General features: G+C 55.0%; 1 protein-coding gene across 8 annotated transcripts in view; it reads left to right on the forward strand.

Annotated features, from left to right (window-relative positions):
* The window catches only part of sim (single-minded), a 649835-nt gene that overhangs the window by 592915 nt on the left and 29385 nt on the right, over positions 1-27535 (forward strand). For all 8 annotated transcript variants that reach the window (XM_070082428.1, XM_070082434.1, XM_070082426.1 and 5 more), the window contains 2 exons: positions 3938-4055; positions 6690-6775. In XM_070082428.1, coding sequence (XP_069938529.1) covers positions 3938-4055; positions 6690-6775 — 204 coding nt within the window. The remainder of the gene's footprint in view (positions 1-3937; positions 4056-6689; positions 6776-27535) is intronic.

The following is a 27535-nucleotide window of genomic DNA, read 5'->3' on the forward strand; positions in this document are numbered from 1 at the left end:
GGTGCTGTGTTACACTGCTACTGCTGCTGTTCTGGGTGCTGTGTTACACTGCTACTGCTGCTGTTCTGGGTGCTGTGTTACACTGCTACTACTGCTGTTCTGGGTGCTGTTACACTGCTACTGCTGCTGTTCTGGGTGCTGTTACACTGCTACTACTGCTGTTCTGGGTGCTGTGTTACACTGCTACTGCTGCTGTTCTGGGTGCTGTGTTACACTGCTACTGCTGCTGTTCTGGGTGCTGTGTTACACTGCTGCTGCTGTTCTGGGTGCTGTGTTGCACTGCTACTACTGCTGTTCTGGGTGCTGTGTTACACTGCTACTACTGCTGTTCTGGGTGCTGTGTTACACTGCTACTGCTGTTCTGGGTGCTGTTACACTGCTACTACTGCTGTTCTGGATGCTGTGTTACAATGCTACTACTGCTGTTCTGGGTGCTGTGTTACACTGCTACTACTGCTGTTCTGGGTGCTGTGTTACACTGCTACTGCTGCTGTTCTGGGTGCTGTGTTACACTGCTACTGCTGCTGTTCTGGGTGCTGTTACACTGCTACTACTGCTGTTCTGGGTGCTGTGTTACACTGCTACTACTGCTGTTCTGGGTGCTGTTACACTGCTACTGCTGCTGTTCTGGGTGCTGTTACACTGCTACTACTGCTGTTCTGGGTGCTGTGTTACACTGCTACTACTGCTGTTCTGGGTGCTGTGTTACACTTCTGCTGCTGTTGTGGGTGCTGTGTTACACTGCTGCTGCTGTTCTGGGTGCTGTTACACTGCTACTGCTGCTGTTCTGGGTGCTGTTACACTGCTACTACTGCTGTTCTGGGTGCTGTGTTACACTGCTACTACTGCTGTTCTGGGTGCTGTGTTACACTGCTACTACTGCTGTTCTGGGTGCTGTGTTACACTGCTACTGCTGTTCTGGGTGCTGTTACACTGCTACTACTGCTGTTCTGGATGCTGTTACAATGCTACTACTGCTGTTCTGGGTGCTGTGTTACACTGCTACTACTGCTGTTCTGGGTGCTGTGTTCCACTGCTACTACTGCTGTTCTGGGTGTTGTGTTACACTGCTACTACTGCTGTTCTGGATGCTGTGTTACACTGCTACTACTGTTCTGGGTGCTGTTACACTGCTACTACTGCTGTTCTGGGTGCTGTTACACTGCTACTACTGCTGTTCTGGGTGCTGTGTTACACTGCTACTGCTGCTGTTCTGGGTGCTGTGTTACACTGCTACTGCTGCTGTTCTGGGTGCTGTTACACTGCTACTGCTGCTGTTCTGGGTGCTGTTACACTGCTACTACTGCTGTTCTGGGTGCTGTGTTACACTGCTACTGCTGCTGTTCTGGATACTGTTACACTGCTACTGCTGCTGTTCTGGGTGCTGTGTTACACTGCTACTACTGTTCTGGGTGCTGTGTTACACTGCTACTACTGCTGTTCTGGGTGCTGTGTTACACTGCTACTGCTGCTGTTCTGGGTGCTGTTACACTGCTACTACTGCTGTTCTGGGTGCTGTGTTACACTGCTACTACTGCTGTTCTGGGTGCTGTTACACTGCTACTACTGCTGTTCTGGGTGCTGTGTTACACTGCTACTAATGCTGTTCTGGGTGCTGTGTTACACTGCTACTACTGCTGTTCTGGGTGCTGTGTTACACTGCTACTACTGCTGTTCTGGGTGCTGTGTTACACTGCTACTACTGCTGTTCTGGGTGCTGTGTTACACTGCTACTACTGCTGTTCTGGGTGCTGTGTTACACTGCTACTACTGCTGTTCTGGGTGCTGTTACACTGCTGCTGCTGCTGTTCTGGGTGCTGTGTTACACTGCTACTACTGCTGTTCTGGGTGCTGTGTTACACTGCTACTACTGCTGTTCTGGGTGCTGTGTTACACTGCTACTACTGCTGTTCTGGGTGCTGTGTTACACTGCTACTACTGCTGTTCTGGGTGCTGTGTTACACTGCTACTACTGCTGTTCTGGGTGCTGTGTTACACTTCTACTGCTGCTGTTGTGGGTGCTGTGTTACACTGCTGCTGCTGTTCTGGGTGCTGTGTTGCACTGCTACTACTGCTGTTCTGGGTGCTGTGTTACACTGCTACTACTACTGTTCTGGGTGCTGTGTTACACTGCTACTACTACTGTTCTGGGTGCTGTGTTACACTGCTACTACTACTGTTCTGGGTGCTGTGTTACACTGCTACTACTACTGTTCTGGGTGCTGTGTTACACTGCTACTACTACTGTTCTGGGTGCTGTGTTACACTGCTACTACTACTGTTCTGGGTGCTGTGTTACACTGCTACTACTGCTGTTCTGGGTGCTGTGTTACACTGCTACTACTGCTGTTCTGGGTGCTGTGTTACACTGCTACTACTGCTGTTCTGGGTGCTGTGTTACACTGCTACTACTACTGTTCTGGGTGCTGTGTTACACTGCTACTACTACTGTTCTGGGTGCTGTGTTACACTGCTACTACTGCTGTTCTGGGTGCTGTGTTACACTGCTACTACTGCTGTTCTGGGTGCTGTGTTACACTGCTACTACTACTGTTCTGGGTGCTGTGTTACACTGCTACTACTGCTGTTCTGGGTGCTGTGTTACACTGCTACTACTACTGTTCTGGGTGCTGTGTTACACTGCTACTACTGCTGTTCTGGGTGCTGTGTTACACTGCTACTACTACTGTTCTGGGTGCTGTGTTACACTGCTACTACTGCTGTTCTGGGTGCTGTGTTACACTGGTGCTGGTGGGAGACATACAGATAAATAGCAGATAGCTGAACAGCCACACCTCAGCTGTCTGCGAATGACTGTTTTCTGTCTTAATGAAGATTTATTATATAGATGTTTATGCCGAGGATAGTGAAGCAGAAGGCTCTCTCCCAACTCTTCACTTCCTCCGGTCACTGCCGACATAAAATACGTGACAATTATAGCATACCAAATGGAATGGGAGTGGATGGAAGGTTTGCCTATACCATGCACCATTATTGTGGTCAGTAATCCATGATGGGGTACCTTGTTCACTGATTATTAGGAACCTTACATATAACACCTCGCTTGGGTCTTTGTCTCTCTAGTTTTTTGAATATATAAAAAATCCAGCAAGTTAGCCAGGCATGATCTTTTGTTGCGAAATCCAGATTGATTTTTCAGTTACTAGGTTGTTTAATAACTGCATGTTTCTAAAATTGTTAATATGAGAGGACAGTCGAGGGTACCAGTCCTGTGTTTCTAGTGATGACATTAAGTCGGCAGTGTACTGGCACTTTTCCTTCTTGTAGTGAGTTGTTAAATATGACCACTAGCGGGTAAATAGTTTTTTATTTTTATTAACACATCGGTCGTTTCCTACCAAGTAGGTGACCCGATGAAGAAGGAACAATTTCATCATCTTTCAGTGCAGGTATAAAAGTGCAGCATCAGCCCCGGTCCTTCAGAGCGCAGGCGCTGTACTTGTGCTGAACAATATGTTAGGTTAATTATACGTGTATATCTCAGGTAGGTAGTTCATCTGGTGTGCAGCTACTGGATGGCGAAACATCTACAATAATGGTACCCAGATGCTGCACATGTCTGAGTCTTCCGCTTCTCTTCAAGAATTTTAATATATCAAGGCTGTTTAAGTCGTTAATACTTAGTTTTATTATATAAATGATTTACGAACCCCAAAGGCTCACAGAATAAATTTTGCAGCTTAAGTGTTGTGTGAGGGTTGTGGTATGACAGGTGTAGTGTGACATGTGGTGTGGCAGGTGTGGTGTGGCAGGTGTGGTGTGACGGGTGTGGTGTGTTGTAAGACATTTGTCGCTAGGGTTAAACAGAGTTGTGGTGTAAGAGGTATGGTATTATTGTTGTGGTATTAATGTTAGTGGTGTGGTTATTAGTAATATAATGTGTGATGATACACAGTATATCTTGCTTATACCACAGGTGGAGTTAACGGGCAACAGTATATTTGAGTATATCCATCCAGCAGACCACGAGGAGATGACAGCAGTGCTCAACCTCGCCCCTCAACCCGTGCCTCACTCTCCCTATGTTAGGCAGGGTAAGTGTACACCCCCCTCACCCCACCCCCACTCCAACATATACCTCCACCTCAACACACTCCTCCACCCCCATATCTCCACTTACCACACACCCGCCAACATTACACAACTGAACTATCATCCTCACACATGACCCCTTACTATCCCCCATACCTGACCCCTCACTATCCCCCACATCTGACCCCTCACTACCACATCTGACCCCTCACTAACCCCACACCTGACTCCTCACTATCCCCCACACCTGACCCCTTACTACTCCCACATCTGACCCCTCACTTCCCCCACACCTGACCCCTCACTATCCCCCACACCTGACCCCTTACTATCACCCACACCTGAACCTCACTATCCCCCACACCTGATCCCTCACTATCCCCACATCTGACCCCTTACTACTCCCACATCTGACTCCTCACTACTCCCACATCTGACCCCTCACTACTCCCACATCTGACCCCTCACTACTCCCACACCTGACCCCTCACTACTCCCACACCTGACCCCTCACTACTCCCACACCTGACCCCTCACTACTCCCACACCTGACCCCTCACTACTCCCACACCTGACCCCTCACTACTCCCACACCTGACCCCTCACTACTCCCACTTCTGACCCCTCGCTACTCCCACACCTGACCCCTCACTACTCACATCTGACCCCTCACTACCACATTTGACTCCTCACTACCCCCACACCTGACCCCTCACTACCCCCACACCTGACCCCTCACTATCCCCAACACCTGACCCCTCACTACCACACCTGACCCCTCACTACTCCCATACCTGACCCCTTACTACCCCTACACCTGACCCCTCACTGTCCCCACACCTGACCCCTCTCTACCCCCACACCTGACCCCTCACTGTCCCCACACCTGACCCCTCACCACCCCCACACCTGACTCCTCACTGTCCTCACACCTGACCCCTCATTGTCCCCACACCTGGCCCCTCACCACCCCCACACCTGACCCCTCACTATCCCCCACACTTGACCCCTCACTGTCCCCACACCTGACCCCTCACTACCACACCTGACCCCTCACTAACCCCACACCTGACTCCTCACTATCCCCCACACCTGACCCCTTACTATCACCCACACCTGACCCCTTACTATCACCCACACCTGACCCTCACTGTCCCCCACACCTGACCCCTCACTATCCCCCACACCTGACCCCTCACTACTCCCACATCTGACCCCCTCACTACCACATCTGACCCCTCACTACCCCCACACCTGACTCCTCACTATCCCCCACACCTGATCCCTCACTATCCCCACATCTGACCCCTCACTACTCCCACATCTGACCCCTCACTACTCCCACACCTGACCCCTCACTACTCCCACACCTGACCCCTCACTACTCCCACACCTGACCCCTCACTACTCCCACATCTGACCCCTCACTACCACACCTGACCCCTCACTACTCCCACACCTGACCCCTCACTACTCCCACACCTGACCCCTCACTACTCCCACACCTGACCCCTCACTACTCCCACCCTTGACCCCTCGCTACTCCCACACCTGACCCCTCACTACTCACATCTGACCCCTCACTACCACATTTGACCCCTCACTACCCCCACACCTGACCCCTCACTACCCCCACACCTGACCCCTCACTATCCCCGACACCTGACCCCTCACTACTCCCACACCTGACCCCCTCACTACTCCCACACCTGACCCCTCACTACTCCTACACCTGACCCCTCACTGTCCCCACACCTGACCCTTCTCTACCCCCACACCTGACCCCTCACTGTCCCCACACCTGACCCCTCACCACCTGGTGGCTGGTGGCCTGGTGGTTAACGCTCTCGTTTCACACGGTGAGGGCCTGGGTTCGATTCCCAGCCAGAGTAGAAACATTGGACGTGTTTCTTTCCACCTGTTGTCTATGTTCACCATCAGTAAAATGGGTACCTGGGTGTTAGTTGACTGGTGTGGGTCGCATCCTGGGACACTGACCTAAGGAGGCCTGGTCACAGACCGGGCCGCGGGGGCGTTGACCCCCGGAACTCTCTCCAGGTAAACCACTTCTCCAGGTAAACCCCCACACCTGACCCCTCACTGTCCTCACACCTGACCCCTCACTGTCCCCACACCTGACCCCTCACCACCCCCACACCTGACCCCTCACTATCCCCCACACCTGACCCCTCACTGTCCCCACACCTGATCCCTCACTACCCCCACGCCTGACCCCTCACTGTCCTCACACCTGATCCCTCGCTACCCCCACACCTGATCCCTCACTACCCCCACACCTGACCCCTCACTGTCCCCACACCTGACCCCTCTCTACCCCCACACCTGACCCCTCACTGTCCTCACACCTGATCCCTCACTACCCCCACACCTGACCCCTCACTGTCCCCACACCTGACCCCTCACTACCCCCACACCTGACCCCCCACAGACACCACACTAGTCAGCCTCTGACATTTCTCTCCATCCCACGAGTATAAGTTTCCTGATTATAAGCCTCCTGACGAAGCACTGGTGACAGTGTGAAAGGCCTTGAGCTCTTACATTCCTCCCCTGTGCCTTTTATTGCGTACAAATAATTTTTGCAATTTACTATCAACCTTTTTTTCTGTTAACAGACGAAGAGATAGAACGAACCTTCTTTATACGCATGAAGTGTGTGTTAGCAAAGAGGAACGCTGGTCTGACTACGGGAGGATACAAGGTACGTCTTCAATATCACCCTTACGGGTTTACCTCTTCACTACGAATTTATTAAATAATTTTATTTGTTATTTTTATTTGAATATTTTGAGAGAGAGAGAGCAATACAATGCATTTTATGTTATGTATCTACCTATCATTGTTTGGCAAACTCGTGTAATGATGGAATATCAGTGGCAGAATAAAGTACTGAACACAGACTTCCAGACGGAGGGACTGATTACCTCATCTTCTACTGTCTTCTGTGTATAGTTCTGCAAGACCGAGGGACTGATTACGTCATCTACTGTTTTCGTATATAGCCTCTGAATGGAACTGAGAAAGTCACTGTTAGGCGAAACGTCCTCATAATAAAGATACCCAGGGGTTGCATAATTGCCTGTTCCTTCAGTGGTTGAAATTGTCAGGTAAATTTCGACGCTGTGTTGAGTTGTGTGTCCATCAATTTTGAAAAGATTGAGGGGCTGATTACATCTACTCCAGGCTGAGGGACTAATTACCTCAAACTCCTTCTGATCTTCACCAATCTTTGTAGTGGACTGATGAAGCCACTGTGTGGCATGAAGTTTCCTCAATAAAGATACCCAAGTGTTGCACATGTGCTTACTAAAAGGTGACGTTGTTGCAGGCGGGGTTCCATGATAAGGCTTCGGAGGCTTCTTACTTTATTTGCGAAGATCGTGGGTACACCGGCAGTGTTTGTGCCCATGGCCCAAGGGGCCATGCCAGCGAGGGAGAGAGGAGTAAGCCTTGTTGACTCTAGGTTGCGTTGGCATCGAGTGACAGAGAGGCAGGAGTGGGCAGGCTGAAGTGGCATGCCCACCAGGCTTACCCTCTAGGAGAAACTATGGGAATTAGGCGGCTTGTAGGCTTACTGGCTACATTTCGCTCGGCCACCTACCACATGGTCGTCCTTCACCATCACTGGCGGTAAAAAAAACTTGGTCTCTCTCTCGCAGGAACAGTGCACAGAATATATATATATATATATATATATATATATATATATATATATAAATATATATATATATATATATATATATATATATATATATATATATATATATAAACACACATGGACGTCGGGGGAAAAAACTTCCTAAAGGGAGGGGTGAAAAAAAGATGGAGTATGTTAAACATCATTTTCCAAGGTAGTGAGCGTCAAGGGGCGTCACTGCACACCTTCATGCGTCTGGACAGATAATGCAACACAGGAGACATCACTGGGCCTGAGCTGTGACGTACCAGGGTACGGTCATCATAGTAGCCGTTGCAGGGTTCACTCATCCTGGGGCACAACCTGCTAGTGCCCTCGTGTGAGGCGTCATCAATACTCGGCAACTGGGCAGGACTTCTGGCAAGCGACTCACGAAGTCATTTCTCGACTGGTACTGTTGCTGGGGCTGTCACTGCCGGCGAGTGTGGAGTGAGTCGTGGCAGGGACGACTCGGCGAAACATCTAGAAGTCGTAACATACACCATACTGCAGTAAGCGGGCTAGCAGTCAAAGTGACATCATCTTTGTGCAGGCTGCTCACAGAAGCTATTCTCTCGACAGTTGGAGTTATAGCAGAGGTTGGTCTGAGCATCCTCAGACTGGTTCTCTACAAATAACTGCTCTGACGGTCAGGTGGAATGGATGGGGAATCGTAGCAGCAGGTATGACTCAGATGAGCATCTACTAGCAGTGAACATAAAGAGCTTTCTGTACAAGGGGTTCAGACGCTGATGCCTGACTAATATCAGCTGTCAATGTGCGGGTCACACCGGGTGAACACAAGGTGCTACAGAGTGGTCTGGGCGCAGACCTGTGGTCCACACACAACTGGACTCAAGACCACACAAGACACACGGGAAACTGCACACACCTACTGCACATGTGGTACAACATGGCTTGAAACTAGCAAATGATGCTTTTCTGTGCAAAAATCGACACTAAGCCATACATGAACATGTGAGAACACGGAGAGGAATTAATTAACACATGACATACGTGTATCTTCTCTGTCTTCTCGACAACACGACATATTGCTCACTGTGAAACTAACACTGTCGATATGACATCATGTGGTGATGTCAGGCGTGACGTGAGGTGATGTCATGGGGTGACATCGCAAAGTAACGTCAGGCAGCATGGTGACGTCAGCAGACGTCGCAAGGTGACGTCCTGGAGTGACGTCGTGAGGGATTTCATGGAGTAACATTGCGAGGTGGCATCAGGGAACATCACGAGTGACGTCGTGAAGTCGGGCAGCATCGTGGGTGACGTCGTGAAGTCGGGCAGCATCGTGGGTGACGTCGTGAAGTCGGGCAGCATCGTGGGTGACGTCGTGAAGTCGGGCAGCATCGTGGGTGACGTCGTGAAGTCGGGCAGCATCGTGGGTGACGTCGTGAAGTCGGGCAGCATCAGTAGCGTCAGTGGAGTGATGCGGCAGCAGATCACAGCGTGACTTGGGATCTGGCTTAACCCACGTGGCTTTGTGATCCATGTGGCTTCGAGTGACCTCGGGCACTCGGATACACAGCTCTGGCGAAGAATTCACAGAGTATTTACAGAGACAGTGGAGGGAATGAGAGCATTGTGGTGTAGGGTGGTGGCTTGAGGCAAGCGTGGGTGAGACAATGAACGGCCACTTCCTCCTCTCCCATCCACAAACACGGGGAGAAACACTGACACTGGATGCAGAAATCACCACAAACTCACCTCTTACTTGCTGAAATAGCCGTGTTAAGCTGAAAAAACAACAGAACATACAGGTGACGCTGAACACATGCCTTGAGAAACAGCGTGGGGCGCTGTGGCATGGAGTCGCAAGGACGCCACTTAATTTCTCGATGAAATTCGGCAAATTTCGGCTAGATCCTGCTTGTACCCGTGTCTGGATGTTGAGACTTGCAGACACAACATCAGGATAACTTGTTGAGAGACGGTTGTTTCTTGTATGGGACAACACAACTGCTGCTACCACCACTGCCACCAATGTTTACGAAAGGTTAATTGTCACGTTGTTGCAGGCGGGGCTCAGTGATAAGGCTTTGGAGGCTTTTTTATTTGCGAAGATCGTGGGTACACAGGCAGTGTTTGTGCCCATGGCCCCAAGGGGCCATGCCAGCGAGAGAGAGAGGAGTAGGCCTTATTGACTGTAGGTATCGTTGGCGTCGAGTGAGGGGGGCAGGGGTGGGCAGGCTGAAGTGGCATGCCCACCAGGCTTGCCTTCTAGGGCAAACTGTGGGAACTAGGCCTGTAGGCTTACTGGCTACACATGTCTAATTTATCAGGTTGTCAGTTATGTCTATCTACCTGGAGGGTGTTACGAAGGATCAGCGCCCCCTGCGGCCCAGTCCTAGACCAGGCCTCCCGGTAGATCACCATCAACCAGGCTGTTACTGCTGACCACACGAAATCCAGCGTACGAACCACAGCCCGGCTGATCATGGTGAATACTGTTTCCAACTATGTGGAATGACCCCTTGCAAGAAACCTCTGTGGAATGACTTGCTAGAAACTTGTGGAATGACTTGCAAGAAACTTGTGGAATGACTTGCAAGAAACCTCTGTGGAATGACTTGCAAGAAACTTGTGGAATGACTTGCAAGAAACCTCTGTGGAATGACTTGCAAGAAACTTGTGGAATGACTTGCAAGAAACTTGTGGAATGACTTGCAAGAAACTTGTGGAATGACTTGCAAGAAACTTGTGGAATGACTTGCAAGAAACTTGTGGAATGACTTGCAAGAAACTTGTGGAATGACTTGCAAGAAACCTCTGTGGAATGACTTGCAAGAAACGTGTGGAATGAGCTCTTGGATAATTTTACTCTTTCTCACCCTCCAGTAATAATTATTCCAAAAAGTACACAAAACAATTGGATAGGATAGATAACATTATTTATATCGTTTACACGAAGTCCGCCGTCTATGTGCGCCTCAAACAGCCTCGCCTTAAAAAAAAAAATTACAGGATTAACACGTAAAAAAAATCAGGTCTCCTATAGTGTCAATTGTACACACACAAATGCAAGAAGTACATCCCAAATTGACTAGCAGATACTATAGAGGTTTATCCACATACTGTTCTGTCTTGCACGCCGTTTTTATATTGAATTGCTAAAAAATATGCGATAAATACAGATTTGAAAGAGGAGTATTGAATGTGTGTGTGTGTGTGTGTGTGTGTGTGTGTGTGTGTGTGTGTGTGTGTGTGTACTCACCTAGTTGTACTCACCTAGTTGAGGTTGCAGGGGTCGAGTCCGAGCTCCTGGCCCCGCCTCTTCACTGATCGCTACTACGTGTGTGTGTGTAAGAGAGAGAGAGAGAGAGAGAGAGAGATATTTGCGTGTCATCTTGTAATATATTGTGTACACAAGTGTAAGTATCCTTCAGCGTATGTCTGGCTAGTGTGGTGAACATAGTAATGCCAGGTCACCACCTGGAGAAGACCCGGGCCACGACCCGTCCTGGCACACCTACATGAACATATGAACATAGGTGTTCTACTGTGGACTACAACAGTACTGGTAATCTATTTACTGTAGGCTACAAAAGTACTAATACCCTATTTGTTATAGGCTACAACAGTACTGGTTACCTATTTACTGTAGGCTACACCACTACTGGTTACATATTTATTGTAGGCTACAGCTGTACTGATAGCCTATTTATTATAGGCTACAACAGTACTGATAGCCTATTATTGTAGGCTACACCATTACTGGTAATCGGTTTACAGTTTCCACTAAAGGCCTACAAATTCAAGAATTTTTTCCCTAAATACTACGTTTAATAATTCTTAATGTGAGAGAGAGGGAGAGAGAAAGAGGGCGGGGGTTGATAATCGTCCAAATTTGAACGGATCGTTGCTCTTTTCGAACATTTCGTTACCTCGTTAATTTGTTAAACGTTTATCATGCGTCAGAAGATGCACGATACAATGTTAAGTCATTATAGCGAGGCTGGACTGGAGGAAAGCTTAGTCATATCACGTAATAAAAATATCTCAGGGCGAGTCTTCGTTATAATGAAGTCCAAGTCTCCTTTATATAAGGTTTCTATCCACCTATTCATCCAACTTTACGTCATCCAACCTTACGTCATCCAACCTTACCTAACTTTACGTCATCCAGCCTTACTTAGCCTTACGTCATCCAACCTTACCTAACTTTACGTCATCCAGCCTTACTTAGCCTTACGTCATCCAACCTTACCTAACTTTACGTCATCCAGCCTTACTTAGCCTTACGTCATCCAACCTTACCTAACCTTACGTCATCCAGCCTTACCCAACCTTACGTCATCCAACCTTACCTAACCTTACGTCATCCAACCTTACCTAACCTTACGTCATCCAGCCTTACCCAACCTTACGTCATCCAGCCTTACCTAGCCTTACGTCATCCAGCCTTACCTAACCTTACGTCATCCAACCTTACCTAGCGTTACGTCATCCAGCCTTACCTAACCTTACGTCATCCAACCTTACCTAGCCTTACGTCATCCAACCTTACCTAACCTTACGTCATCCAGCCTTACCCAACCTTACGTCATCCAACCTTACCTAACCTTACGTCATCCAACCTTACCTAACCTTACGTCATCCAACCTTACCTAACCTTACGTCATCCAGCCTTACCTAGCCTTACGTCATCCAACCTTACCTAACCTTACGTCATTCAACCTTACCTAACCTTACGTCATCCAACCTTACCTAATCTTACGTCATCCAGCCTTACCTAGCCTTACGTCATCCAACCTTACCTAACCTTACGTCATCCAACCTTACCTAACCTTACGTCATCCAACCTTACCTAACCTTACGTCATCCAGCCTTACCTAGCCTTACGTCATCCAACCTTACCTAACCTTACGTTATCCAACCTTACCTAGCCTTACGTCATCCAGCCTTACCTAACCTTACGTCATCCAACCTTACCTAGCCTTACGTCATCCAGCCTTACCTAACCTTACGTCATCCAACCTTACCTAGCTTTACGTCATCCAACCTTACCTAACCTTACGTCATCCAGCCTTACCCAAACTTACGTCATCCAACCTTACCTAACCTTACGTCATCCAACCTTACCTAACCTTACGTCATCCAACCTTACCTAACCTTACGTCATCCAGCCTTACCTAGCCTTACGTCATCCAGTCTTACCTAGCCTTACGTCATCTAACCTTACCTAGCCTTACGTCATCCAACCTTACCTAACCTTACGTCATCCAACCTTACGTAACCTTACGTCATCCAACCTTACCTAGCCTTACGTCATCCAACCTTACCTAGCCTTACGTCATCCAACCTTACGTCATCCAACCTTACCTAGCCTTACGTCATCCAACCTTACCTAGCCTTACGTCATCCAACCTTACCTAGCCTTACGTCATCCAACCTTACCTAGCCTTACGTCATCCAACCTTACGTCATCCAACCTTACCTAACCTTACGTCATCCAACCTTACCTAGCCTTACGTCATCCAACCTTACCTAACCTTACGTCATCCAACCTTACCTAGCCTTACGTCATCCAACCTTACCTAGCCTTACGTCATCCAACCTTACCTAACCTTACGTCATCCAACCTTACCTAGCCTTACGTCATCCAGCCTTACGTCATCCAACCTTACCTAGCCTTACGTCATCCAACCTTACCTAGCCTTACGTCATCCAACCTTAACTAGCCTTACGTCATCCAACCTTAACTAGCCTTACGTCATCCAACCTTAACTAGCCTTACGTCATCCAACCTTACCTAGCCTTACGTCATCCAACCTTACCTAACCTTACGTCATCCAACCTTACCTAGCCTTACGTCATCCAACCTTACCTAACCTTACGTCATCCAACCTTACCTAGCCTTACGTCATCCAACCTTACCTAGCCTTACGTCATCCAACCTTATCTAACCTTACGTCATCCAACCTTACCTAGCCTTACGTCATCCAACCTTACCTAACCTTACGTCATCCAACCTTACCTAGCCTTACGTCATCCAACCTTACCTAGCCTTACGTCATCCAACCTTACCTAACCTTACGTCATCCAACCTTACCTAGCCTTACGTCATCCAACCTTACCTAACCTTACGTCATCCAACCTTAACTAACCTTACGTCATCCAACTTTACGTCATCCAACCTTACCTAATCTAAAAAGTAAAGACAATTTATAACGTTGAAATAATAGTTAAGAAAGTGATGTTGGGAACCTGGTAGGAAACAAAGTAATAAGATGAGAACTACTGCAATGTGTCTCGCATGTACTCACCGAGTTGTGTTTGCGGGGGTCGAGACACCGCTCCTGTGAGGCTCTGGTGGCGGCATCAAGAAGCACACTCTCAACATCGCCTATATCAATACTTGTGCATGTTTTAAAAACAGTATTCCCCCGTATCCCCGGGGGATACCTTCCAGTACCTACCGTAGATACCTGAAACTGTGGATACAAGTGAACGCTATGTATGTCATTTTTCCTTTACATACTTATAATGAAGTTTATTTGATAAATTATGCAAAATAAATCTAAAATTAACATTTTTTTCTCACTTACGGGAAGCATTTCACGGGTATAGGTCCATTATTATTAAACAAAATTATGGGTTATTTCTAGGCCAAAGTAAACAGTGGATAACTGAAACAGCGGATATAGAATCCGTGGATACGGAGATCTTACTGTCCAGGGTGACGAAGATTGTGCATTTTTACCCTTGTGAACGATGTAATGTGTGAATGTTGTCTTAATTATGTTCACTTGTAGTTATGTATACTGGTAGTGACAGTGTGGAGGGTACTGACCAGGGCACTGACCAGGGTACTGACCAGGGTACTGACCAGGGTACTGACCAGGGTACTGACCAGGGTACTGACCAGGGTACTGACCAGGGTACTGACCAGGGTACTGACCAGGGTACTGACCAGGGTACTGGGGAGGAGGGTACTGACCATGGCACTGACCAGGGTACTGACCAGGGTACTGACCAGGGTACTGACCAGGGCACTGACCAGGGTACTGGGGAGGAGGGTACTGACCAGGGCACTGACCAGGGTACTGACCAGGGTACTGACCAGGGTACTGACCAGGGTACAGACCAGGGCACTGACCAGGGTACTGACCAGGGTACTGACCAGGGTACTGACCAGGGCACTGAGCAGGGTACTGACCAGGGCACTGACCAGGGTACTGACCAGGGTACTGACCAGGGTACTGACCAGGGTACTGACCAGGGCACTGACCAGGGTACTGACCAGGGTACTGACCAGGGTACTGACCAGGGCACTGAGCAGGGTACTGACCAGGGCACTGACCAGGGTACTGACCAGGGTACTGACCAGGGTACTGACCAGGGTACTGACCAGGGCACTGAGCAGGGTACTGGGGAGGAGGGTACTGACCAGGGCACTGACCAGGGTACTGACCAGGGTACTGACCAGGGTACTGACCAGGGTACTGACCAGGGTACTGACCAGGGCACTGACCAGGGCACTGACCAGGGTACTGACCAGGGTACTGACCAGGGTACTGACCAGGGCACTGACCAGGGTACTGACCAGGGCACTGACCAGGGTACTGACCAGGGTACTGACCAGGGTACTGACCAGGGTACTGACCAGGGTACTGACCAGGGTACTGACCAGGGCACTGACCAGGGTACTGACCAGGGTACTGACCAGGGTACTGACCAGGGTACTGACCAGGGTACTGACCAGGGTACTGACCAGGGTACTGACCAGGGTACTGGGGAGGAGGGTACTGACCAGGGTACTGACCAGGGTACTGACCAGGGTACTGACCAGGGTACTGACCAGGGTACTGACCAGGGCACTGACCAGGGCACTGACCAGGGTACTGACCAGGGTACTGACCAGGGTACTGACCAGGGTACTGACCAGGGCACTGACCAGGGCACTGACCAGGGTACTGACCAGGGTACTGACCAGGGTACTGACCAGGGCACTGACCAGGGTACTGACCAGGGTACTGACCAGGGTACTGACCAGGGCACTGACCAGGGCACTGACCAGGGTACTGACCAGGGTACTGGGGAGGAGGGTACTGACCAGGGCACTGACCAGGGCACTGACCAGGGTACTGACCAGGGCACTGACCAGGGTGCTGACCAGGGTACTGACCAGGGTACTGGGGAGGAGGGTACTGACCAGGGCACTGACCAGGGTACTGACCAGGGTACTGACCAGGGTACTGGGGAGGAGGGTACTGACCAGGGCACTGACCAGGGTACTGACCAGGGTACTGGGGAGGAGGGTACTGACCAGGGCACTGACCAGGGTACTGACCAGGGTACTGACCAGGGTACTGACCAGGGTACTGACCAGGGCACTGACCAGGGTACTGACCAGGGTACTGACCAGGGTACTGACCAGGGCACTGACCAGGGCACTGACCAGGGTACTGACCAGGGCACTGACCAGGGTACTGACCAGGGTACTGACCAGGGCACTGGGGAGGAGGGTACTGACCAGGGCACTGACCAGGGTACTGACCAGGGTACTGACCAGGGCACTGGGGAGGAGGGTACTGACCAGGGCACTGACCAGGGTACTGACCAGGGTACTGGGGAGGAGGGTACTGACCAGGGTACTGACCAGGGTACTGACCAGGGTACTGACCAGGGTACTGACCAGGGTACTGACCAGGGTACTGACCAGGGTACTGGGGAGGAGGGTACTGACCAGGGCACTGACCAGGGTACTGACCAGGGTACTGACCAGGGTACTGACCAGGGTACTGGGGAGGAGGGTACTGACCAGGGCACTGACCAGGGTACTGACCAGGGTACTGGGGAGGAGGGTACTGACCAGGGCACTGACCAGGGTACTGACCAGGGTACTGACCAGGGCACTGACCAGGGCACTGACCAGGGTACTGACCAGGGTACTGACCAGGGTACTGACCAGGGCACTGACCAGGGTACTGACCAGGGCACTGACCAGGGTACTGACCAGGGTACTGACCAGGGTACTGGGGAGGAGGGTACTGACCAGGGCACTGACCAGGGTACTGACCAGGGTACTGGGGAGGAGGGTACTGACCAGGGCACTGACCAGGGTACTGACCAGGGTACTGGGGAGGAGGGTACTGACCAGGGCACTGACCAGGGTACTGACCAGGGTACTGACCAGGGTACTGACCAGGGTACTGACCAGGGTACTGACCAGGGCACTGACCAGGGCACTGACCAGGGTACTGACCAGGGTACTGATCAGGGCACTGACCAGGGCACTGACCAGGGTACTGACCAGGGCACTGACCAGGGTACTGACCAGGGTACTGACCAGGGTACTGACCAGGGTACTGACCAGGGCACTGACCAGGGTACTGACCAGGGTACTGACCAGGGTACTGACCAGGGTACTGACCAGGGTACTGACCAGGGCACTGACCAGGGCACTGACCAGGGCACTGACCAGGGCACTGACCAGGGCACTGACCAGGGTACTGACCAGGGTACTGACCAGGGTACTGACCAGGGTACTGACCAGGGTACTGACCAGGGCACTGACCAGGGTACTGACCAGGGTACTGACCAGGGTACTGACCAGGGTACTGACCAGGGTACTGACCAGGGTACTGAACAGGGCACTGACCAGGGCACTGACCAGGGTACTGACCAGGGTACTGACCAGGGCACTGACCAGGGTACTGACCAGGGTACTGACCAGGGCGCTGGGGAGGAGGGTACTGAACAGGGCACTGACCAGGGCACTGGGGAGGAGGGTACTGAACAGGGCACTGACCAGGGTACTGACCAGGGTACTGACCAGGGCACTGACCAGGGTACTGACCAGGGTACTGACCAGGGCGCTGGGGAGGAGGGTACTGAACAGGGCACTGACCAGGGTACTGACCAGGGCACTGGGGAGGAGGGTACTGAACAGGGCACTGGGGAGGAGGGTAATGACCAGGGCACTGGGGAGGAGGGTACTGACCAGGGCACTGGGGAGGAGGGTACTGACCAGGGCACTGACCAGGGTACTGACCAGGGTACTGACCAGGGCACTGACCAGGGTACTGACCAGGGCACTGACCAGGGTACTGACCAGGGTACTGACCAGGGTACTGACCAGGGCACTGGGAAGGAGGGTACTGAACAGGACACTGGGAAGGAGAGTACTGAACAGGGCACTGGGGAGGAGGGTACTGAACAGGGCACTGGGGAAGAGGGTACTGAACAGGGCACTGGGGAGGAGGGTACTGAACAGGGCACTGGGGAGGAGGGTACTGAACAGGGCACTGGGGAGGAGGGTACTGAACAGGGCACTGGGGAGGAGGGTACTGAACAGGGCACTGGGGAGGAGGGTACTGACCAGGGCACTGGGGAGGAGGGTACTGACCAGGGCACTGGGGAGGAGGGTACTGAACAGGGCACTGGGGAGGAGGGTACTGAACAGGGCACTGGGGAGGAGGGTACTGACCAGGGCACTGGGGAGGAGGGTACTGAACAGGGCACTGGGGAGGAGGGTACTGACCAGGGCACTGGGGAGGAGGGTACTGAACAGGGCACTGGGGAGGAGGGTAATGAACAGGGCACTGGGGAGGAGGGTACTGAACAGGGCACTGGGGAGGAGGGTACTGACCAGGGCACTGGGGAGGAGGGTACTGAACAGGGCACTGGGGAGGAGGGTACTGAACAGGGCACTGGGGAGGAGGGTACTGACCAGGGCACTGGGGAGGAGGGTACTGAACAGGGCACTGGGGAGGAGGGTACTGAACAGGGCACTGGGGAGGAGGGTACTGAACAGGGCACTGGGGAGGAGGGTACTGACCAGGGCACTGGGGAGGAGGGTACTGAACAGGGCACTGGGGAGGAGAGTACTGACCAGGGCACTGGGGAGGAGGGTACTGAACAGGGCACTGGGGAGGAGGGTACTGAACAGGGCACTGGGGAGGAGGGTACTGAACAGGGCACTGGGGAGGAGGGTAATGAACAGGGCACTGGGGAGGAGGGTACTGACCAGGGCACTGGGAGGAGGGTACTAACATGGGCACTGGGGAGGAGGATACTGAACAGGGCACTGGGGAGGAGGGTACTGAACAGGGCACTGGGGAGGAGGGTACTGACCAGGGCACTGGGGAGGAGGGTAATGACCAGGGCACTGGGGAGGAGGGTACTGACCAGGGCACTGTGGAGAAGGGTACTGACCAGGGCACTGGGAAGGAGAGTACTGACCAGGGCCCTGGGAGGAAGGTACTGACCAGGGCACTGGGGAGGAGGGTACTGACCAGGGCACTAGGGAGGAGGGTACTGACCAGGGCACGGAAGGAGGGTACTGACCAGGGCACTGGGGAGGATGGTACTGACCAGGGAACTGGGGAGCAGAGTACTGAGCAGGGCACTAGGGAGGAGGGTACTGACCCGGGCACTGGGGAGGAGGGTACTGACCAGGGCACTGGGGAGGAGGGTACTGACCAGGGCACTGGGGAGGAGGGTACTGACCAGGGCACTGGGGAGGAGTGTACTGAACAGGGCACTGGGGAGGAGGGTAATGACCAGGGCACTGGGGAGGAGGGTACTGAACAGGGCACTGGGGAGGAGGGTAATGAACAGGGAACTGGGAGGAGGGTACTGGCCGGGGCACTGGGAAGGAGGGTACTGACCAGGGCACTGGGGAGGAGGGTGCTGACCAGGGCACTGGGGAGGAGGATACTGACCAGGGCACTGGGTAGGAGGGTACTGACCAGGGCACTGGGGAGGAGGGGAATGACCAGGGCACTGGGGAGGAGGGTAATGAACAGGGAACTGGGGAGGAGGGTAATGAATAGGGCACTGGGGAGGAGGGGAATGACCAGGGCCCTGGGGAGGAGGGTACTGACCAGGGCACTGGGGAGAAGGGTACTGACCAGGGCACTGGGAAGGAGAGTACTGACCAGGGCCCTGGGAGGAAGGTACTGACCAGGGCCCTGGGAGGAAGGTACTGACCAGGGCACTGGGGAGGAGGGTACTGACCAGGGCACTAGGGAGGAGGGTATTGACCAGGGCACTGGGGAGGATGGTACTGACCAGGGAACTGGGGAGCAGGGCACTAGGGAGGAGGGTACTGAACAGGGCACTGGGGAGGAGGGTACTGACCAGGGCACTGGGGAGGAGGGTACTGACCAGGGCACTGGGGAGGAGGGTACTGAACAGGGCACTGGGGAGGAGGGTACTGACCAGGGCACTGGGGAGGAGGGTACTGACAAGGGCACTGGTGGAGGAGGGTACTGACCAGGGCACTGGGGAGGAGGGTACTGAACAGGGCACTGGGGAGGAGGGTACTGACCAGGGCACTGGGGAGGAGGGAAATGAACAGGGAACTGGGGGAGGAGTGTACTGACCAGGACACTGGGGAGGAGGGTACTGAACAGGGCACTGGGGAGGAGGGTACAGACCAGGGCACTGGGGAGGAGGGTAATGAACAGGGAACTGGGGAGGAGGGTACTGAACAGGGCACTGGGGAGGAGGGTCATGAACAGGGAACTGGGAGGAGGGTCCTGGCCGGGGCACTGGGGAGGAGGGTACTGACCAGGGCACTGGGGAGGAGGGTGCTGACCAGGGCACTGGGGAGGAGGGTACTGACCAGGGCACTGGGGAGGAGGGGAATGACCAGGGCACTGGGGAGGAGGGTAATGAACAGGGAACTGGGGAGGAGGGTAATGAACAGGGCACTGGGGAGGAGGGGAATGACCAGGGCCCTGGGGAGGAGGGTACTGACCAGGGCACTGGGGAGAAGGGTACTGACCAGGGCACTGGGAAGGAGAGTACTGACCAGGGCCCTGGGAGGAAGGTACTGACCAGGGCCCTGGGAGGAAGGTACTGACCAGGGCACTGGGGAGGAGGGTACTGACCAGGGCACTAGGGAGGAGGGTACTGACCAGGGCACTGGGGAGGATGGTACTGACCAGGGAACTGGGGAGCAGGGCACTAGGGAGGAGGGTACTGAACAGGGCACTGGGGAGGAGGGTACTGACCAGGGCACTGGGGAGGAGGGTACTGACCAGGGCACTGGGGAGGAGGGTACTGAACAGGGCACTGGGGAGGAGGGTACTGACCAGGGCACTGGGGAGGAGGGTACTGACAAGGGCACTGGTGGAGGAGGGTACTGACCAGGGCACTGGGGAGGAGGGTACTGAACAGGGCACTGGGGAGGAGGGTACTGACCAGGGCACTGGGGAGGAGGGAAATGAACAGGGAACTGGGGAGGAGTGTACTGACCAGGACACTGGGGAGGAGGGTACTGAACAGGGCACTGGGGAGGAGGGTACTGACCAGGGCACAGGGGAGGAGGGTAATGAACAGGGAACTTGGGAGGAGGGTACTGAACAGGGCACTAGGGAGGAGGGTACTGACCAGGGCACTGGGGAGGAGGGTACTGACCAGGGCACTGGGGAGGAGGGTAATGAACAGGGAACTGGGGAGGAGTGTACTGAACAGGGCACTGGGGAGGAGGGTAATGGCCAGAACCCTGGGGAGGAGGGTAATGACCATGGCCCTGGTGAGGAGGGTACTGACCAGGGCACTGGGAAGGAGAGTACTGACCAGGGCCCTGGGAGGAAGGTAATGGCCAGGGCCCTGGGGAGGAGGGTAATGACCAGGGCCCTGGGGAGGAGGGTAATGACCAGGGCCCTGGGGAGGAGGGTACTGACCAGGGCTCTAGGGAGGAGGGTACTGACCAGGGCACGGAAGGAGGGTACTGACCAGGGCACTGGGGAGGATGGTACTGACCAGGGAACTGGGGAGCCGGGTACTGAACAGGGCACTAGGGAGGAGGGTACTGAACAGGGCACTGGGGAGGAGGGTACTGACCAGGGCACTGGGGAGGAGGGTACTGACCAGGGCACTGGGGAGGAGGGTACTGAACAGGGCACTGGGGAGGAGGGTAATGAACAGGGAACTGGGGAGGAGGGTACTGGCCGGGGCACTGGGGAGGAGGGTACTGACCAGGGCACTGGGGAGGAGGGTGCTGAACAGGGCACTGGGGAGGAGGGTACTGAACAGGGCACTGGGGAGGAGGGTACTGACCATGGCACTGGGGAGGAGGGTAATGACAAGGGCACTGGGGAGGAGGGCAATGAACAGGGAACTGGGGAGGAGTGTACTGAACAGGGCACTGGGGAGGAGGGTAATGGCCAGGGCCCTGGGGAGGAGGGTAATGACGAGGGCCCTGGGGAGGAGGGTAATGACCAGGGCCCTGGGGAGGAGGGTACTGACCAGGGCACTGGGGAGAAGGGTACTGACCAGGGCACTGGGAAGGAGAGTACTGACCAGGGCCCTGGGAGGAAGGTACTGACCAGGGCACTGGGGAGGAGGGTACTGACCAGGGCACTAGGGAGGAGGGTACTGACCAGGGCACGGAAGGAGGGTACTGACGAGGGCACTGGGGAGGATGGTACTGACCAGCGAACTGGGGAGCAGGGTACTGAGCAGGGCACTAGGGAGGAGGGTACTGAACAGGACACTGGGGAGGAGGGTACTGACCAGGGCACTGGGGAGGAGGGTACTGACCAGGGCACTGGGGAGGAGGGTACTGACCAGGGCACTGGGGAGGAGGGTACTCACCAGGTCACTGGGGAGGAGGGTACTGACCAGGGCACTGGGGAGGAGGGTACTGACCAGGGCACTGGGGAGGAGGGTACTGACCAGGGCACTGGGGAGGAGGGTACTCACCAGGGCACTGGGGAGGAGGGTACTGACCAGGGCACTGGTGGAGGAGGGTACTGACCAGGGCACTGGGAAGAGGGTACTGAACAGGGCACTGGGGAGGAGGGTACTGACCAGGGCACTGGGGAGGAGGGAAATGAACAGGGAACTGGGGAGGAGTGTACTGACCAGGGCACTGGGGAGGAGGGTACTGAACAGGGCACTGGGGAGGAGGGTACTGACCAGGGCACTGGGGAGGAGGGTAATGAACAGGGAACTGGGGAGGAGGGTACTGAACAGGGCACTAGGGAGGAGGGTACTGACCAGGGCACTGGGGAGGAGGGTACTGACCAGGGCACTGGGGAGGAGGGTAATGACCAGGGCCCTGGGGAGGAGGGTACTGACCAGGGCACTGGGGAGGAGGGTAATGAACAGGGAACTGGGGAGGAGTGTACTGAACAGGGCACTGGGGAGGAGGGTAATGGCTAGAACCCTGGGGAGGAGGGTAATGACCAGGGCCCTGGGGAGGAGGGTACTGACCAGGGCACTTGGGAAATGGGTACTGACCAGGGCACTGGGAAGGAGAGTACTGAGCAGGGCCCTGGGAGGAAGGTAATGGCCAGGGCCCTGGGGAGGAGGGTAATGACCAGGGCCCTGGGGAGGAGGGTAATGACCAGGGCCCTTGGGAGGAGGGTACTGACCAGGGCCCTGGGGAGGAGGGTACTGACCAGGGCACTGGGGAGGAGGGTACTGACCAGGGCACTGGGGAGGAGGGTACTGACCAGGGCACGCGAGGAGAGTACTGACCAGGGCACTGGGGAGGATGGTACTGACCAGGGAACTGGGGAGGAGGGTACTGACCAGGGAACTGGGGAGGAGGGTACTGACCAGGGAACTGGGGAGGAAGGTACTGACCAGGGAATTGGGGGAGGAGGATACTGACCAGGGAACTGGGGAGGAAGATACTGACCAGGGAACTGGGGAGGAGGGTACTGACCAGGGAACTGGGGAGGAGGATACTGACCAGGGAACTGGGGAGGAGGGTACTGACCATGGCACTGACCAGGGCATTGGGGAGGAGGGTACTGACCAGGGCACCGGGAAGGAGGGTACTGACCAGGGAACTGGGGAGGAGGGTACTGACCAGGGAACTGGGGAGGAGGGTACTGACCACGGAACTGGGGAGGAGGGTACTGACCAGGTAACTGGGGAGGAGGGTACTGACCAGGGCACTGGAGAGGAGAGTACTGATCAGGGTACTGGGGAGGAGGGTACTGATCAGGGTACTGGAGAGGAGGGTACTGACCAGGGAACTGGGGAGGAGGGTACTGACCAGGGAACTGGGGAGGAGGGTACTGACCAGGGAACTGGGGAGGAGGGTACTGACCAGGGAAGTGGGGAGGAGGGTACTGACCAGGAAACTGGGGAGGAGGGTACTGTGGCACTGGGGAGGGGGTAATGACCAGGGCCCTGGGGAGAAGGGTATTGACCAGGGAACTGCGGAGGAGGGTACTGACCAGGGCACTGGGGAGGAGAGTACTGACCAGGGCAATGGGAAGGAGGGTACTGACCAGGGCACTAGGGAGGAGGGTACTGATTAGGGCACTAGAGAGGAGGGTACTGACCAGGGCACTGGGGGAGGAGGGTACTGACCAGGGCACTGGGGAGGAGGGTGCTGACCAGGGCACCGGGGAGGAGAGTGCTGACCAAGACACTGGGGAGGAGAGTATTGACCAGGACACTGGAGAGGAAAGTACTGACCCAGGCAGTGGGGGAGGAGGGTACTGACCAGAGCACTGGTGAGGACGGTACTGACCAGGGCACTGGGAAGGAGAGTACTGATCCAGGCAGCGGGGGAGGAGGGTACTGACCAGGGCAATGGGGAAGAGAGTACTGACCAGGACACCGGGGAGGAGAATACTACCCGGAGACTGGGGAAGAGAGTACTGACCAGGGCACTGGGGGAGGTGGGTCCTGATCAGGGCACTGGGGGAGGAGGGTATTGACCCAGGCAGTGGGGGACGAGGGTACTGACCACGGCACTGGGGAAGAGAGTACTGACCAGGGCACTGGGGGAGGTGGGTCATGATCAGGGCACTGGGGGAGGAGGGTACTGACCCAGGCAGTGGGGGACGAGGGTACTGACCAGGGCACGGGGGAAGAGAGTACTGACCAGGGCACTGGGGGAGGTGGGTCATGATCAGGGCACTGGGGGAGGAGGGTACTGACCCAGGCAGTGGGGGACGAGGGTACTGACCAGGTCACGGGGGGAGGAGGGTACTGATCAGGGCCCTGGGGGAGGAGGATATTGACCAGGGCACTGGGGAGGAGAGTACTGACCAGGTCACTGGGGAGGAGAGTACTGACCCAGGCAGTGGGGGAGGAGGGTACTGACCTAGGCACTGGGGGAGGAGGGTACTGACCAGTGCAATGGGGAAGAGAGTACTGACCAGGTCACTGGGGAGGAGAGTACTGACCCAGGCAGTGGGGGAGGAGGGTACTGACCTAGGCACTGGGGGAGGAGGGTACTGACCAGTGCACTGGGGAAGAGAGTACTGACCAGGTCACTGGGGAGGAGAGTACTGACCCAGGCAGTGGGGGAGGAGGGTACTGACCTAGGCACTGGGGGAGGAGGGTACTGACCAGTGCACTGGGGAAGAGAGTACTGACCAGGTCACTGGGGAGGAGAGTACTGACCCAGGCAGTGTGAGGAGGAGGGAAGTGATCAGGGCACTGGGAGAGGCGGGTAATGACATAGGCATTTGGGTAGGAGGGTGCTTACCAGGGCACAGGGGGAGAAGATTGCTGACCAGAGCACTAGAGGAGGAGGGTACTGACCAGTGCACTGGGGGAGGAGGGTACTGACCAGGGGACTGGGGGAGGAGAGTACTGACCTGGGCACTGGGGAGGAGGATACTGACCAGTGCACTGGGGAAGAGAGTACTGACCAGGGCACTGGGGAGGAGAGTACTGACCAGGGCACTCGGGAAGATAGTACTGACCAGGGCACTGGGGAAGAGAGTACTGACCAGGGCACTGGGGAGGAGGGTACTGACCAGGGCACTGGGGAGGAGAGTACTGACCAGGGCACTGGGGAGGAGGGTACTGACCAGGGCACTGGGAGAGGCGGGTACTGACCCAGGCATTTGGGGAGGAGGGTACTGACCAAGGCACTGGGGAGGAGATTACTGACCACGGCACTGGGGGAGGAGGGTACTGAACGGCACTGGGGGAGGAGGGTACTGACCAGGTCACTGGGGGAGGAGAGTACTGGTATGGGCATTGGTTAGGAGGGTACTGACCAGGGCACTGGGAGAGGAGCGAACTCACCAGGGCGCTGGGGAGGTGGGTACTGATATGGGCATTGGGGAGGAGGGTACGGACCAGGGCACTGGGGGAGGAGGGTACGGACCAGGGCACTGGGGGAGGAGGGTACTGACCAGGGCACTGGGGGAGGAGGGTACTGACCAGGGCACTGGGGAGGAGAGAACTGACCAGGGCACTGGGGAAGGAGGGTAATGACCAGGGCACTGGGGAGGAGAGTACTGACCAGGACACTGGGGTAGAAGGGTACTTACAAGGGCACTGGGGGAGGAGGGTACTGACCAGGGCATTGAGGAGGAGGGTACTGACCACGGCAGTGGGGGAGGAGGGTATTGAACAGGGCACTGGGGGAGGAGGGAACTGACCAGGGCACTGGGGGAGGAAGGTACTGACAAGGGTCAGTACCCTCCTCCCCTAGTGCCCTGGTCAGTACCCTCCTCCCCCATTGCCCTGGTCAGTACCCTCCTATCCAATGCAAAGGCAGTGGTGGGGAGGGTACTTACAAGGTCACTGGGGTAGGAGAGTGCTGACCAGAGCATTGGGGAGGAGGGTATTGACCAGGGCACTGAGGGATGACGTAAGGCACTGACCCAGGCACTGGGTTGGGGGTAGGGCACTGACCCAGGCACTGGGGGATGACGTAAGGCACTGACCTAAGCACTGGGTGGGAGGTACGGCACTGACGCAGGCACTGGGTGGGAGGTACGGCACTGGGGGAGGAGAATATTAACCAGAGCATTGGGGAGGAGGGTATTGACCAGGGCACTGGGGGAGGAAGTAGGGCACTGACCCAGGCACTGGGGGAGGAGGTAGGGTACTGACCCAGGCACAGCTGGAGGAGGTAGGGCACTGACCCAGGCACTGGTTTAGGTATGGCACTGACCCAGGCACTGATAGAGGTAGGGCACTGATCCAGTCACTGGGGGATGACGTAAGGCACTGATCCAGGCACTGGGGGAGGACGTAGGGCACTGACCCAGGCACTGGGGGAGGAGGTAGGGCACTGACCCAGGCACCGGGGGAGGAGGTAAGGCGCTGACCCAGGAGGAGGAGGTAAGGCACTCACTCAGGCAGGGGGGGAGGAGGTACTGCACTGACGCAGGCACTGGGGGAGGAGGTAAGGCACTAACCCAGGCACTGGGTGGGAGGTCGGGCACTGACCCAGGCACTGGGTGGGAGGTAGGGCACTGACCCAGGCACTGGGTGGGAGGTAGGGCACTGACCCAGGCACCGGGGGAGGAGGTAAGGCACTAACCCAGGCACTGGAGGAGAAGGTAAGGCACTGACCCAGGCACGGGGGGAGGAGGTACTGCACTGACGCAGGCACTGGGGGAGGAGGTAAGGCACTAACCCAGGCACTGGATGGGAGGGAGGGCACTGACCCAGGCACTGGGTGGGAGGTAGGGCACTGACCCAGGCACTGGGTGGGAGGTAGGGCACTGACCCAGGCACTGGGTGGGAGGTAGGGCACTGACCCAGGCACCGGGGGAGGAGGTAAGGCACTAATCCAGGCAGCACTAATCCAGGCACTGGAGAAGAAAGTAAGGCACTGACCCAGGCACGGGGGGAGGAGGTACTGCACTGACGCAGGCACTGGGGAAGGAAGTAAGGCACTAACCCAGGCACTGGATGGGAGGGAGGGCACTGACCCAGGCACTGGGTGGGAGGTAGGGCACTGGGGGTGGAGAATATTAACCAGAGCATTGGGGAGGAGGGTATTGACCAGGGCACTGGGGAGGAGTATACTGACTAGGGCATTGGAGAGGAGGGAGGGCACTGACCCAGGCACTGGGGGAGGAAGTAGGG

This window comes from Cherax quadricarinatus, chromosome 7 (assembly GCF_038502225.1).
Source record: "Cherax quadricarinatus isolate ZL_2023a chromosome 7, ASM3850222v1, whole genome shotgun sequence".
NCBI classification, from domain to species: domain Eukaryota; kingdom Metazoa; phylum Arthropoda; class Malacostraca; order Decapoda; family Parastacidae; genus Cherax; species Cherax quadricarinatus.